This window comes from Mesocricetus auratus, unplaced genomic scaffold, assembly GCF_017639785.1.
Source record: "Mesocricetus auratus isolate SY011 unplaced genomic scaffold, BCM_Maur_2.0 Super-Scaffold_100691, whole genome shotgun sequence".
Lineage (NCBI taxonomy): Eukaryota > Metazoa > Chordata > Mammalia > Rodentia > Cricetidae > Mesocricetus > Mesocricetus auratus.
The window spans coordinates 431,369-446,311 of record NW_024429267.1 but is presented as its reverse complement, the minus strand read 5'-3'; the positions used below and the strand labels follow the sequence as shown (position 1 = coordinate 446,311).

Below are 14,943 nucleotides of genomic sequence, written 5' to 3'. Positions count from 1 at the left end.
TCCAGGTGCAGGGGATGGAAAAAGCGGAAGTGCAACCTAGACTCCTTCCTGGATGCAGAAGGGGATGAGGCAGTTCAGGAACCTCTGGAGAATAGGAAGCCTTCCCAAAGGGTGAAGAACTTCCCAACAGTTTGTCTTAGGAAGGGAAGAGCCCACACAGAGGTGTCCCCGATTCACTGCTGCCCCGTGCCTTGTCAGCTGTGGCTAAGACCAGGCAGTCTGGTCAACAGTTGTGTCTTTTACACAGGAGCTTGTTAAGGCCCTAGAGCAGTGGTTCTCACCCTTCCCAATGCTGCTACTCTTTAACACAGTTCCTCGTGTTGTGGTGACCCCCCAGCTACTTCATAATGGTAATTTTGCTACTGTTATGAATTGTAATGTAAATATCTGTGTTTTCTGGTGGTCTTATGTGACCCCTGTAAAAGGGTTATTTGACCCCCACAAAGGTCATGGCCCAGAGGTTGAGAATCACTGTCCTAGACTTAAAGGTAGTGAGTGGTTTTTGTGTTTGTTTGTTTGTTTGTTTGTTTGTTTAGAAACCAAACCTCTGGTGCCTTAGAAGATGAAGTTAATCTTTTCTACCATCTGCTTCTGGGTCTGTATTAGATTTTGCTAAGTGTATTAACCAACCAAGATGTCTGTGACTGAGGTGTCTGTCTCTCCCTAGCTTCTTCCTTTAGGTCCACTGAATTCACTGCATTCTCTTTAGGGACTAGACTGATGCTGTGTCCCTTCTGGAGGAGGTAGGCTGGTAGAGTCACATGGTTCCATGCAGGGACCAGGTTATGAGTGGCAAGGGCTTTAACTGGTGAAGGAGCCATCTCAAGCTTAGACTTATCATCATGAGTCACTTCACTTGTTGAGGGGAAAGATGCCTGAGGCTAGACTGTGTTTCCAGCAAGCACAGACGTCATGAGCTTTGTGACTGCAGATTTCCCTGGAGTGGGGCTTCTTTTATCTGTATGGGGTTGGTTGTTTCTGTCCTAGTTAAGTGACAATGAAGGGAAGATATGGAAGATATGAAACAGATCTTTGGGACAGCTGAATTGGGTCTCTGTAGGCAAATGTAGCTCTGTCCTGTGTCTAGACCGAAAAGTGAATGAGTGGGAGCTGAAAGTCAACTTTCTGGCTGCTATTTGATGGAGGAATTTAGATATGGTTAGATAGCATTCATTCAGTGTACAACTGAAGGTTTGAAAGCCTGCAGGGAACCATGGGACCAGGGACTAAATGGGCTGGCTACATAATGGGCTCCAGCACACCTTCTTTCAACACTGCTTCTAGCTTAGAAATGAGTGCCGGTGTAGGGGCTTTTGGCACCTGTGCTTTCTACTCAGGGGACTTGGAATTTCTATGGTAGTTTTTCTTCTCTATATTTATATGTATAATGTGTATATATATGTGTGTATATATAACAAAAGTTACACATATGAGTTGTGCATACATATGTGCTATTTACAATTAACATGCTTATAAAAATATTGTATAGGATCAATGAAATGGTTCAGGAGGTAAAGGCACTTAACATAGAGCCTGATGATCTAAGTTCGAGCCCCAGGATCCATGTGGTGGAAAACGAGAACTGACACCCTCAAGATGTCTTTTGACCTCCACATGTTTATCCTGGCCCATGCATGTGTATGTGCACATATAAACACCAGGGTGGTGGAGGGAGATGCTTGTGTGCACAAGTACACACACACATACACACAGAGAGAGAGAGAGAGAGAGAGAGAGAGAGAGAGAGAAGAGAGAGAGATCGTTCCTGTTCCTGTCTGTTTCATTCTATGTCATCTTCCAACCTTTTTCCATCACCCTTTGAGAAAGAAAGAAATGATCCCTTTCCTCCCACTCCATTGATTCTGCCAGCCACATTTTTTTTATTTTCAGTCATAGTTTTGGCTACATCCAGTATGTTGATTTCTTTTTTAAAAAAACCTATTACCATTAAAAAAAAGATGTGAACTCCTTATTTTTGTGATTAGACCTTGAGTGTCCTGCTGGCTAAACACCCATCTCCCTTACCCCCACCCCCACCCCCAGTCAGGAGTCTATGTGTCTTTCTTGAGTTGGCCTATGTGATCTCTGAAAGAAACTGGTGCAGTCTTCTCAGTGCCCTCATAACCTCAACACTTAGCATAGTGACTCTTTGCTTTGGAGTGGAATTTCATACTCTACCAGGCAGGCATCAGAAGTTGAGGAAGCCACCCTTGTTGATGGAAGTTTAAGTTTCTTAGGACAGTTTACACTTTGCATGTCTGAATAAATGTGTACTTTGTTAACTAGTCAGCAGCAAAATTCTTTTAAAAAATGTTCTTAGAGGTATAGACTCTTACAGATAATTTAAAGAATCAGAAGTACATGAATGACCTGAGACAGGGCCTAGTTGTATGTATGTGTGTGCAGAGAACTTAAAAATAGAGGATTCTGGCTGGGGATGTGGCATAGTTGGAGGAGTGCTTGATTATAATCTGTGAGGCTGTGGGCTTAATACTCAGGACCACATAAAGCAGACATGATGCAGCCTGTCATCTCAGCACTAGGGAGTAGAGGTGGGAAGAACAGAACTCCAAGGCCATCCTTGGCCATGTGGTGAGTTCAAAGCCAGCCTGGGATACATGAGACCTTGTCTTTAAAAAAAGAAAACATTCTTCTGAGTGAGTGGATGGATTTAGTTACATATGCTTCCAGGCTTTGACCTATGCCCTGGAATGAGAAGAAAACTTTTCTTCTGGGGGAACATTATGAGCTTCTTCTCTCGAATGAAAAATGATGCTCTTGGGAATTAAGAAAACCTCAGATCATGAATGAAATGCAATGCCTTGACTTCTGACACACCATTTCACTGGTTATGGGAGTGGTGGGCGGTGGCAGGGGCCCTTCTGAAAGGTGTGGATGGAGCTGGTCCAGTGTGGCTCAAGAAAGGAGATGGTGCACACAAACTGGTAATTGGTCTATGTATCCTTGTTCTTTGGATGGCGGTTGAATCCCATTTTCCATCTATGAAAAAAGTGAGTAGGAGAAGGTTTGCCAAGAGTGCCAGCCTTCCAGTTGCTTGCTCATAGGTTTGGAACTGCTGGGTTTGTCTTTGGCGGGCTTCGCTAAGCCCCCATTCACTGAACAGCGCCATGAGCAGACAGCTTTGGTGCACACAGAGTTAAGCCTCACCCAAATCCATCTCTGGAGATTAGGTGTAGGCAGGGATGGATGCAAAGTTTGCCATGCCTTGTGATGATTTAGTCCACGAGAAGATAAGGTGAGGTGTGTGTGTGTGTGTGTGTGTGTGTGAGAGAGAGAGAGAGAGAGAGAGAGAGAGAGAGAGAGAGAGAGAGAGAGAGAGAGAGAGAGAGAGAGAGAGAGCATGTGCATGCATGAATGTTCATGTGTGTGGAGGTCAACTCCCAATGTCTTTCCTCAAACTGTTCCCTCCACCTCTTTTTTTTTTTTTTTTGAGTCAGTCTCTCTCAATGTCTCTTTAGCCTGTGAGCTTCACAGCTGTTCTTTAGTCCCTTTGTCCCATGTCTCTGTCCCTTTAGTCAAGGGGTTTACAGGAATGTGCATGATTCTGGCATTTCATAGGGGATGGGGGGGTGTCCTAGAGGATCTGAACTCAGGTCCTCATGCTTCCATGGAAAGCACTTTTCTGACTGAGCCATATCTCCCGTCACCTAAGTCGGGGTTTTACCTAAGTCATATAGAAGTTACTGACTTGGGGGGTCACCATCTGTGTCCCAGGTAGGTCTGGCTACTTGTCCTCAATAAGCTAATTAAAAGAAACAAGTTGAAAGTGGAAAATAGAAAAGTGTTTTTATTCAATGCAATCACATTGGAAAGAAAGAAATCCAGTGGAACCCCCAAATCCCTCTTCCTTTTGGGGTCCTGAAGTGAGAACAAAGTTTAAATAGAGGACCAAGGATATATATATATATATATATATATATATATATATATATATATACATTGCACATCAAAGCAGTCTGGCCAAATTGTGGTCCCACCCACCAATGACCCATCACTATCTTAGCTGCAATTTCATCCTGTAGGGCAATCTGTTAGAAGTTGTGAAGTGTTTCTCTTAGGGACATGTTCTCCTCTGGTGGGTGCCTTTTCCTCCTCCCAGGATCATATCCCAAGGAGGGGTATGTCTTGTTTCTTTGGGGTCCTCTGTTTCAACTGTCCAGTAGTCAGATTGAGAGATGTAAGTGTCTCTGTAGAATGTCTTCATTTCTACCAGTCTCTTCCTCATGAAGGCACAGGAACATTTCTAGATTTCTTTTTTAGATTCCTTCAGGGGAGAAGTTAGATGTGCCCCTCTGTTACCATGGTAGCTGATCTTTTGATTGAATCCAGAATAACTTCAAGGATTAAAAAAAATACATATCTTACCCGGGCAGATTCAAGGTCAGGTTTCTTGGCACCATCTTCACTGGGCACAGTGCTCCTCATCTCCTCTGGAGAGCAAAGTAATTTAATTACCAAAAGGTAAGTGTTAGATCACTGATGGTGGCCTGTTGAGCAGTGGAGTTAGGCACTCTAAATTGTCAACTCCAATTAATCAGGGTCACTAGAAATGTAGCCAGAACTTCCATAATTCTCTGTGAGTCATAGCATCCCCGGGCACTTGTGAGACAGAGTTTTGGAGAGGGCATACACTGCTTTATAAGGATTCAGTTGCATCTTCATTGCTCTTCCAGTAAGACTCCAGTGGAAACATCCCTCCCTCTCTGGGGCGGACAGGGGCACTTGAGGGGATGCTGTGTCCCCGAGGGCATTCCTTTGTTGGTTCCATCTAGAATAATCCTGTTCTATTTCTACATGGCTTCCTAACCCCACTCCCCCACCCCCACCCCCACAAACCAGTTTTCTGGCCTGAATACTCTGAGAAACTGTGCCCCATAGAGAAGGCTCAGTTCTCTACAGGCTGGTCCATATTTTGACGAGAGAGAGAGAGAGAGAGAGAGAGAGAGAGAGAGAGAGAGAGGGAATTACTGACAAGGTGAAGGGTGACTCAGCCTATGACATCAGGAAACAGCCAATTTAAAAATCTAACAAATGTATATCAGTCTATAACCTGGAAATTTTAACTTCACAGAGTGCTAAAATGAAGAGATCATATGCTGATAATAGGAGACAAGTACAAGCAGATGTAATCTCCAAAAGAAACATAAAACAGGATTTCCCTTCTCTGCTTGGTGTCACCCTCACTCCTTAGGGCTGCAGCTGCTTCATCAACCCTCTGAGGCTGGGCTGACCTAGGCTTCTAGAGCTGTCCCAGTTTTAGACAGCACCAGCATTAGGTGCTGTGTGCCATACTCTCTCTCTCTCTCTCTCTCTCTCTCTCTCTCTCTCTCTCTCTCTCTCTCCTGGGAATGAACTCAGTTTTTTAATAACGTTTTTATTTGTCCATTAAGAGTTTTCACAATGATCATTATTCCCTTTCCCTGGATCCTTTCCATGTCCCTACCCACCCACCTCCTGCCTCTCAATGAGTCTGGTTTGTGTTGGCTGACTTCTGCTGAGCATGGGACCTGCCCTTGGAGTGTCGTTGGTATACCAGGTGTCACCTCATCAAATACACTGACTTTCCCTCTCCCAGCACCAATCAAATGTCAATAACTCCTTGGCTGGGGGTGGAGTTGATTGCCCGCTTCCCTTCCTCCATACTGTCAGGTTTGAACTTGTGCATGCTGTCATGGTCACTGTGAATTCGTATGTGTTTCAGCCCTTTATGTCTGGAAAATGCTATTTCCTGGAAGCCATTCAACTCTGACTCTTAAAATCTTCTCCACTCTCTTCCTCATAGATTCCAGAGCCTTGAAGAGAGGAATGTGATGTAGACATCCCATTTAGGGTTTTGAATTCTGTCTCCATGTTTGCATTGCAAGCACGTTGACAACTGAGCTATCTATCAGCACAGCCCCAAGAAGCAGTATAACACATCCTGTAGAGGCTCTTCCTCTCCAAGAGAGTACTGAGGACTGCTACAGGGTCATTTGCTCTTCCTCCCTCCCTTCCTTCCTTCCTTCCTTCCTTCCTTCCTCCCTCCCTCCCTCCCTCCCTCCCTCCCTCCCTTCCTTCCTCCCTCCCTTCCTTCTTTCCTTCCTTCCTTCCCTCCTTCCTTCCTTCCTTCCTTCCTCCCTTCCTTCCTCCCTTCCTTTTTCCCTCTTATTGGAAAATAGTTGTTTTTTCTCTCACATAACATGTCCCAATTATGTTTTCTTTTTCCTCTTCTCCTCCCAGTTCCTCCCACCTCCCTTCCCATCTGGATCCAGTCCCTTTCTGTCTCATTGGAAAACTAATAGGCTTCTAAGGGACCACAAAATAAAACAAATATAGATGTATGCCCAAGAGTGGTGTAGCTGGATCTTGAGGTGGATCAACTCCCATCACACTGAGCAACTGCCACACTGATTTCCATAGTAGCTGTATACATTTGCAGGCTCCTCAGTGACACACCTCCTCCAAGGCCATACTTCCTAACCCTTTCTAAACAGTTCTACCTACTGGAGAACAATTATTCAAATATATGAGCCTGTAAGGGCCAGTCTCACTTAAACCGCCATTCTCTTCATAGAGAGGTATGAAGCAGATGGTCTCTGTGGTTGGGGATCTTCAGTTTGGACACATGCTACCAGGTTAATGAAGGGTGGCTTCTGGCCAGAGCCTCACCGTGGAGCAGCTCAGCTTCATGCAGGTGTGGTTATTCAAGAAACAGAGCATTTGGCTCTTTGATATGGTCTGTTTCTGTAGGGAAAACCTTCAGGACAGTGGCTGGTGTGGCTGCGGTTAGTCTCTGGACCCTGCCTCTGTGTCCACTGGGATCTTAGGCAGAGTATACCATTTCTCTGGCCTCAGTGGTCACACCTATAGGTTAAAGGGCTTTATTTTAACTTTCTGCAGACCCGCACCTCTGGGTTAATTGATTTGGAGACAGGCTGAGGTGGGTGTGGCTCTTTATTGCTGCCGTGTAGTCTGGGGCTGGGACTGGTACACTGACATCACCGGGGAAGCACTCTTATTGTTGAACCTCTTGCCACCTGCAACTGCTATAGGGCCCAAGACCCTATTTTTAATTTTTTAATTATATTTTTATTTGTTAACTTTGTGTGTGTTTGAGTGCATGCCAGAAAATTTCTATAGAGGTTAGAGGATAGCTTACGGGAGTTGGTTCTTAAAAGGTCTTCTGTACTGTGATAATAGGTTTCTCTACTGATACAGTAAGCCAGATCAGGCCAAATTGAAAAAGTAAAAGAACACATTTATTTAGGCAGAGCAACTCCCAGGTGAGTTTTCTGGCCCCAGAGATTGGACCAGAGAGTTCACACACCCAAACTGAAGCAGGGAGCTTCTATGCCCTGTAGGTGAGGGCTGATGTTGTGTCCACCGTAAGCTAAGCACTTGAGGTGGGGACTCGGTCTGCTGGCAACTTTAGGGGAGGAGCTGCCACAGCTGACAGGAATGTGGAACTGGGCTTTTTGGTGCCTTTTCTTTCTTGGAGATTCTCTGAGAGGTTGGGGTTTGGAGAGAGAGGAACGGGGCAGGAATGAGCAAAAGGTTCCAGCCGAACCGTTTTCTCCTTCCACATGTGGGTACCAGGGGTTGTCTTTGCCCACTGAGCCATCTCACAAGCCTAAGAAGCTGTGTGTGTGTGTGTGTGTGTGTGTGTGTGTACACAAGTCATAGTGTTTTTTTTTAAACCTCTAAATGCGTTTATTTGATATCTGGGCATTTCCCTCTGAAAATGATAAAGAGTTGTGTCCTGCCCACCCCATGGCCCACCAGTCCAGCCTGCAGAGCGCGACTCCACTGCCTTGGAATACTGAAATAAATAGAATTGGCATCAAGGTTAGCGCTCAACAATGGCAGGGTGGCCTCCAAAGCAGCACTACTGGGACAGTCTCAAGGTGTCTGGTGGGCACTGTGCAGTATGTGGCTGTGCAAGACGGCCTACAGTTTGTCCAGGGAGTTGTCCAGCGCTGGTATGCCCTCCTTTAGGCCTTTGCGCATGCGGGTCTCAGCCACCACCTGGCTGGGATGGCTGCTATTGTCGAAGGGATTGGGTCCCCAGGCAGGATCTGCCAGTGGTCTAACACACACTGGGGGAAGGCTTGGCCGCCAGTGTTGGAGCGCAGGTCAGTTGTGAAACCAAAGGACTCACTGACAGGAAGGTAAGCCTTGACCACAAACATGGGGATGCCAGCCACCTGGGACTCTTCGAATACATGACTACGCTTCCCGTTCAGGACACGATAGATGCCACCCATGACTTGCTCAGGACACTGAATCTCCACCAGATAGATGGACTCCATCAGGCAGGGCTGTGCAGTCAACACACTGGCATACAGACAGTGACAGGCTGTGGGGATAATCTGGCCCCCTCCTCAGTGGATGGCGTCAGCATGGAGGGTCACATCGTGAACATCAAGGTGCACTCCACGCATGTTCTCCTCGCAGAGAGCTTCCTCCTTAGTGGCCCACTGGAAGCCAGCCACGACACTGTCCTTGATCTCATTCAGGTACTGCACACCCTTGGTGATGTCAGTAAGAATGTTGGGGCCTGTGCCATCAGGCCTGAAGCACCAGATCTTGCGGGCTTCAGCGATGTCCCACTCATACTTTTCAGCCAGGTATCATGTGCGTGCCTTGAACTCCTGGCGAGCAGACACTTCACCCTTGTCGATGTCCTCAGCCAAGCCATCAGGAAAGGGCCGGGCCTTCATATGTGACTTAGTGGTTCTGATTGTTAATGTCACATGCTGCTGTGTTTGCCATTTACAAACTGGATAGAAATACGCCACATGGAACTGCCTGTTTTCTTTGGGTATCAGTCTCATGGATGCACTTGATAAGATACAGATTCATAGACTTCGTCCCAGAGTTGTGGGGTAGAAATGACTCAGGGAGGGCTCCCGGGAGCAAGATCTCTGGGTGATTTTCCTGCATGTTGGAGGTTGGGAGCCCCTGAGAATAAACAGAATTCAGACAAGAAAAGATGAGAGAACAAAGAGCAGAGCACTTGATGGCACCACCCTGTCTGGATTGAAACCTAGGTTCCACCCAATCTCCATGTCACCTCTGTGCCTCAGCTGGCCCATCCATGAAAAAAAATCAATCTATAAAACTATGACATTTACTCTGTTGGTGACTGTGAGGATTGAATGAGTGACATGTGAAATACATTTGAAGAGGGCCTGGCCAAGGGCTCTGGCTGTGTTGTTAGTCGTGGACATTGTTCCATGTCAAGTGAAGGATGTCACAAGGATGGACTTTATGAGAGAGGGAAGCACACTTAGTGGTCCAAAGCTGAAGGCTTGGCAAATGGTTTGCAAAAGATTAACCTGGGAGGATTTTTTGTTTGTTTGTTTAAAAAAAAAAAGAAGCATATGCATTCTCACAATGGTTCTAGGCTGCAGTGAAGCCTGGAGATTTGCATTAGGTTTTTCTCATGTGTGTATGTGTATGCACATGTGCAGGTAGGTATGTGCATGGGTATGTGGGACCAGAGGTCAATATCTGGTGTCATTCTCTGTATTTTATCTTTTTATTTTTTTAACTTTTGATAATTTAATTGCAACATTTCTCCCCTCCTTTCTTCCCTCCAAATTCTCCCATACACTCCTCCCCATTCTTCTCCAAAGTAATGGCCTCTTTTCTTCACAAATTGTTATTATATGCATATATTTTTGTATATACATATGTATTACTAACTATAACCTATGAAGTCCATATAATGTTACTTGTATGCATATTTTAGGGCTGACCATTTGGTGCTGGACAGCCAGGTGGTGTGCTCCCTGGGGAGGACCATGCCTCCCACTCCTCAGCTTTCCTCAGTTGCCTGTAGTCCTTTGTGTAGGGTTGAGGCCTCATAGACTTTCCCTGTCCAGTGTGGCATGTCCATTGGTGTCATCCTTGTTCAGCTCTCATTTGGGTGGTCATGTTGGTGACACTTCCCAGATATAGCTTCTGATATTACTGGGATACACAGTCTCCCAGCATATCTCTGACCCTCTTAGAGTCTTTCTGCCATCCCCTCTGCCGTTTTTCCACAGCCTCTCACTGAACCTGGACCTTGCCTGAACCTGACTGGCTGGTCAGTGAATCCCAGAGAGCCTCTGTCCTCTGCCTCCCCAGTGCTGGAGTTATGGGTGTGTGCCACTGCTGGAAGTTTCTTCTTTTTAAACATGGATTCTGAGGAATCCCAAACTCAGATCCTCATGCTTGCTCTTTACCACTGAGCCATCTCCCAGCCACTAAATTCACTTATTATTTTTATTTGCTTCTGTGTTTACTCCTGCAGTACTAGGGTACCCAGGACTAGGGTACTACAGACTAAACTAGCAACGGTCCCACTGGACTACGTGCCTTCATCTAAAAAACTTTAATAGGGAAGACCAGCAAATTTTCAGAAACTCTGGTTTCAATGGTGGAGGCCTGGTATTCAGAGTTTAAAGGTATCCTAAGATTATAAAAGCATGAATATTAACCGTATACTTTACATCTGCTTTATTAGGCATGCCCAGAAAGTGGTAGAAGTATCCGGGAGGTACAGTGCGCATCCTACAACAACAAGCCATTCATGGGCCGGTTTTATGAATGGGAACCATTTGCAGAAGGTAAGGCAGCTGGGTCTGTTCTCCAGACTCAGCTGTGTCAGTAGGAATCATTATTGTTATTATTATTATTATTATTATATGTCATTACCGTCATCATTTTGTCTGTTGTCCCAACTCTGCCAGGCTGGTCCTGGATGTGTTGAGGTGATGACCCTTAGAACAGAGTGGACTGCAGAGGCCTTTAACAATTGTTGCATAGTCAAGAACACACTTGGACTATCCCTGACTGGGAGGTGTGGCTGGAAACAAGCAACATCAGAAGAAGGAGGCCAGAGCAAAGCTTGGGAAATGAGTTGGTAGATAAAGCATGAGCAAGCTGAGAGCCAAGATTTAAAAAAAATTGTCTAAGATCTATTTTAATTTTATGTGCATTTGTGTCTTACCTACATGTGTGTCTGTGTCAGATCCCCAGTAATTGGAGTTATAGACAGTTGTGAGCTGCTGTGTGGGTGCTGGGAATTGAACCCAGATCCTCTGGAAGAGCTGCTAGTGCTCTTAACCACTGGGCCATCTTTCCAGCCCTGTTTTTTGTCTTTTCACCTTGATAGCTGCTAGAAGGTCTGGTGTGTATGCTTAAAAAGCATGCAGATTGATAATTGTTCCCACATGAGGAGACCTCTCAAGTCTCTTCTAAACACAGAGAGAAGCACACCAAGACCCCTTGCCATGCCACAGTGATTGCCAGAAGTGGGCAGAGCTTCTCAATAGTATTCTGCATACTGGAGTCATTTTTCTTTGTCAAAATTCATATAATAGCATGGAGTGTGAACTAAGCTATGTTTGGTTCTGAGATGTTTCTTATAAGATAGTCTTGGCTGTGGTCCAGGACAGCTTATGGGGATTCTACAGTGGCAGCCCGTTGGCTGGAGGAGGAGTCCTGCCACCTTGAAAATCTTTGCCTGGGTGCTGGTTCTTGACCTCAGGCCAAGGCAGTGGCTCAAGCTGCTGGGGTGCCCCCAAAACTAGAGTCCAAAACATTGCCACCATATCCAGGATCTTGAAAAGTGTCAGGGGAAGGCTTGGTGTCATGTTGGGGGGGGCTACTTCCTTGGGGGTCAAACCAGTATCACCTGGGGAGATATTAAGGTGCCTCTCCTGTCTCTTGGTTAAGAGGCAAAAGAGATGGAAAGCCGATTGCTCTGAGACTGAATACAAAGTCCTTACTGTTTACGTGTTTCCAGAGGAGAGTCTGTGAGCTGTTAGGTTCTCAGATGGCCCTGTGACCTCAAGGTTTTTAAGAATAAATGACTATAGTTGAGATATGGGATCCAGTCAAGAAAGGTGTGTGGATAAAACATAAAGCCAGCAGAATGCAAGTATGAGGGAGGATATGAGGTCCTGGGGCAGCAAAGGAGGGAGGATCCAAGGCCCTGGGAAGCAAAGGAAGGAGGGTTCAGGTTCAGGGAAAGCAAGGGAAGGAGGGCCCAGGGGGAGCCAGGGAGGGAAGCATCCAAGATCCTGGGGGAGTAAGGGAGGAAGGCTTAAAGGGAAGTTTGGTCCTTGGGATGGAAGTCAGCTCACATCTTTTACTTTCTTCAAATGCTATGTTGAATTCAATATGGAATTCTAATTTGGATCCTGAATCAGGAGGGCACTGCTGGGAAACATGGTAAAACAGCAGCACGTGCATAGTTCAGACGGCAGCGCTATGCCAGTGTCTTAGTTTTATATAAACCTTCCGTGATTTTATAAGATAGGAACAAGTTGGGTGGAGGGTGGAGAAGACTCCTTTGTACTATTTTTGAAACTGCTCTGTCAGTCTGAAATGGTTTTAGATTACAAACTTTTTTCATAAAAGATATAATGCTTTCATTTAACTTGGCCTTATGATAACTCGGTGTGATTTTCTGTGAAGCCTTTGTACGGGTAAAGAAGAGTTCACAGGATTAAATAGTGTAACCCACCCCCACCCTCATTTGTATCCAGCCTAGAATCTCAAATAGGGTTGGACTGTTGCAGATATAATTTCCTAGGCTAAGGGGGTGGGCAAGGCGACTCAGCAGGTAAGAACGCTTGATACTTTTCAAGAGGACAGGAGTTTGGTTCCAAGCACCCATGTTGAGCAGCTCACAACCACCTGTACCTCCTGCATCAGGGATTCTAATGTCTTATTCTGGACTCTGAGGGCATCATCTGCATTTACATATACAAATTCTCACACAAAGATGCAGACATCTGTGCATAACTAAAAGTGCAATAAATCTTTTTAAATTAATTGCCTAGATTAAGCCTATACTGGATCTGGTGAGCTTATGATCCCTAATGGATGAAGTTCTTATCAGAAGAAAGAGTTCACAGACATGCAGAAGGATACCAAGTTATGATGAAGGCAGAGACAGATGTGCCTGCAAGCCAAATGACAGCACCATAATTGCCAGACACTATGGGATCTAGGAGAGGCATGGGAAGGGTTGTCCCCATAGAGCATTCAGAGTGAGCATGACCTGCTAGCATTTATGTTTCGATTTCCAGCTTCCAGAGCTGTGAGAAAAATCTTCTGTTGTTTTAAGCTGGCGTGACTGTGTTTTCTTGTCATGGTGATGGTTGATAAACAGAGAGAGGAGTCAGGTTGTGGATCTATTGAGATCCACCCATGTGTGTAGCTCAGGAAGAGGGATTATACTGATGAATATTTAGGAGATCCCCTGGGGAAGTGGGACTTGCAACCAAAGAGAACCATCTGATAGACCCAGGCCCACACAAGACAACATTCTCAGGAGGAGCCTTCTAGACATGTTAGAACTTTGGTCCTACTCCCAGAGACTGTCATTTAATTGGTCTTGGATGTAACCTGGGCATTTAGATTTATTATTATTTTTTATTGATAATGATTGGGTTTTCTTTGGGCAGCAGCCCTTGCATGTTGCTAGGCTGTGCATACCAGCTATTTCATGTTGAGGAAAGATGTATTCTTCCTGGAAGAGCAGAGCAGTCTGCTCAGCGCTAGGTGCATGCCACTGTCCTGCTGGAACTGAAGCTGTGGACTGGATCTTTTCTGCGGGACTAGGTGGTTAGTAGCTAGACATGTGTCCTAACTCTACAGCTTGGCAGACCTGGGTCTGATATGAATAGCTCTATGCAGACCACAAAGAAGTCACCATGCCAGTGTGTCTATGTGTTGCAATTATCCCTGTGGGATTATAATTATTCCTGCTCATTCTCCCTGGCTTAAGTATGATTCTATCTTTCTTAATGTCTTCTTTTGCTCCTTTGTTCTGGGCTTCAATCAAGAACTGGGAGAGACTAGTATAACACTCAGAGGTAGCCTTGAAAGTGCTTATCACGCAAGCATGGGGACCTGAGTTCAGTTCTCCAAACCCAAGTTAAAAGTCAGTCATGGTGCATATTTGAAATTCCATTGTTTGGAGATGAAGACAACAGACACTAGGGCTCACTGGCCAGTCAGGCTAGTAAGAGGTCCTGTCTCAAAGAACAAGGTGGGTGGTCCCTGCAGTTGACTCTGGTCTCCATGTGTACAGCCACATGTGTGTTTCAGTCCATGGAACGCATACAGACACGCAGAGAGAGAGAGAGAGAGAGAGAGAGAGAGAGGGAGAGAGAGAGAGAGAGAGAGAGAGAGAGAGAGAGAGAGAGAGAGAGAGAGAGAGAGAATGCTTGTCCTCACTACAAGAGTCCAGAATTTAGCAGCTATCTCCTACATCATGTTACTAGAAAATTCAGCTGTCTTTTATAATATTTATAACAATGGTGTTTCTCACAGACTCACAAGGAGACAAATGGTTACAGGAGTTGCATTTACTTTGGCTTTGTTTAAATAATTCTTATTCAGTTTCTTTTTTTTTCCTACTAAGACTCTTCTTAACTTTATTCTTCCTTTCAAATGACTCCCAGGCTGAGCAGTGGGAGGAAGGCAATGCTAATGTTTCTGTGTTGTGTTCAGGCTTGACGGCTGGGTTTTGCATTGGGTTCTGGGCTGTGTTTGTATGTCTTATGCTATTTGCTTGTGCCTGCTTAGGGACACAGCTGCACTCATTCAGCCCAATGCCGCATAGAATAGTAAAAGGAGAGAACAGCCTCTGATAAACACATTAATTTTACCAGATGGTTCTTCTTGGGCCTTTAATCGCATTTCCTGGATATGCCTCTAGGAATTTTTCTCACAGCCCTAGACCTTACAGTTGTCACAGGGTGAAAGGAAAATCAGCTTGTCCTGTGTCTTGTTTAGGGCTGTCATCTCAGTTCTCTTTTATTCTCATATTTGGCTTGGTTAATTCATTATGTGGTCACCATACCTAGAATGGAACAGTTTAACAAGAAGACTTGGAGATTGGGGCAAATTTTATAGTACTCCATATCCTGTTATACA

At 45.3% G+C, this 14,943-nt stretch overlaps 1 protein-coding gene across 2 annotated transcripts in view; it reads left to right on the top strand.

Annotated features, from left to right (window-relative positions):
• Thsd4 (thrombospondin type 1 domain containing 4) overlaps nt 1–14,943 on the top strand; it is a 544,450-nt gene that overhangs the window by 129,584 nt on the left and 399,923 nt on the right. For both annotated transcript variants that reach the window (XR_005874742.1, XM_013117385.3), the window contains exon 6: nt 10,514–10,616. Coding sequence is in view for 1 of the 2 variants with exons in the window: in XM_013117385.3 (XP_012972839.1) it covers nt 10,514–10,616 (103 nt within the window). In the remaining variant the exon portion in view is untranslated. The remainder of the gene's footprint in view (nt 1–10,513; nt 10,617–14,943) is intronic.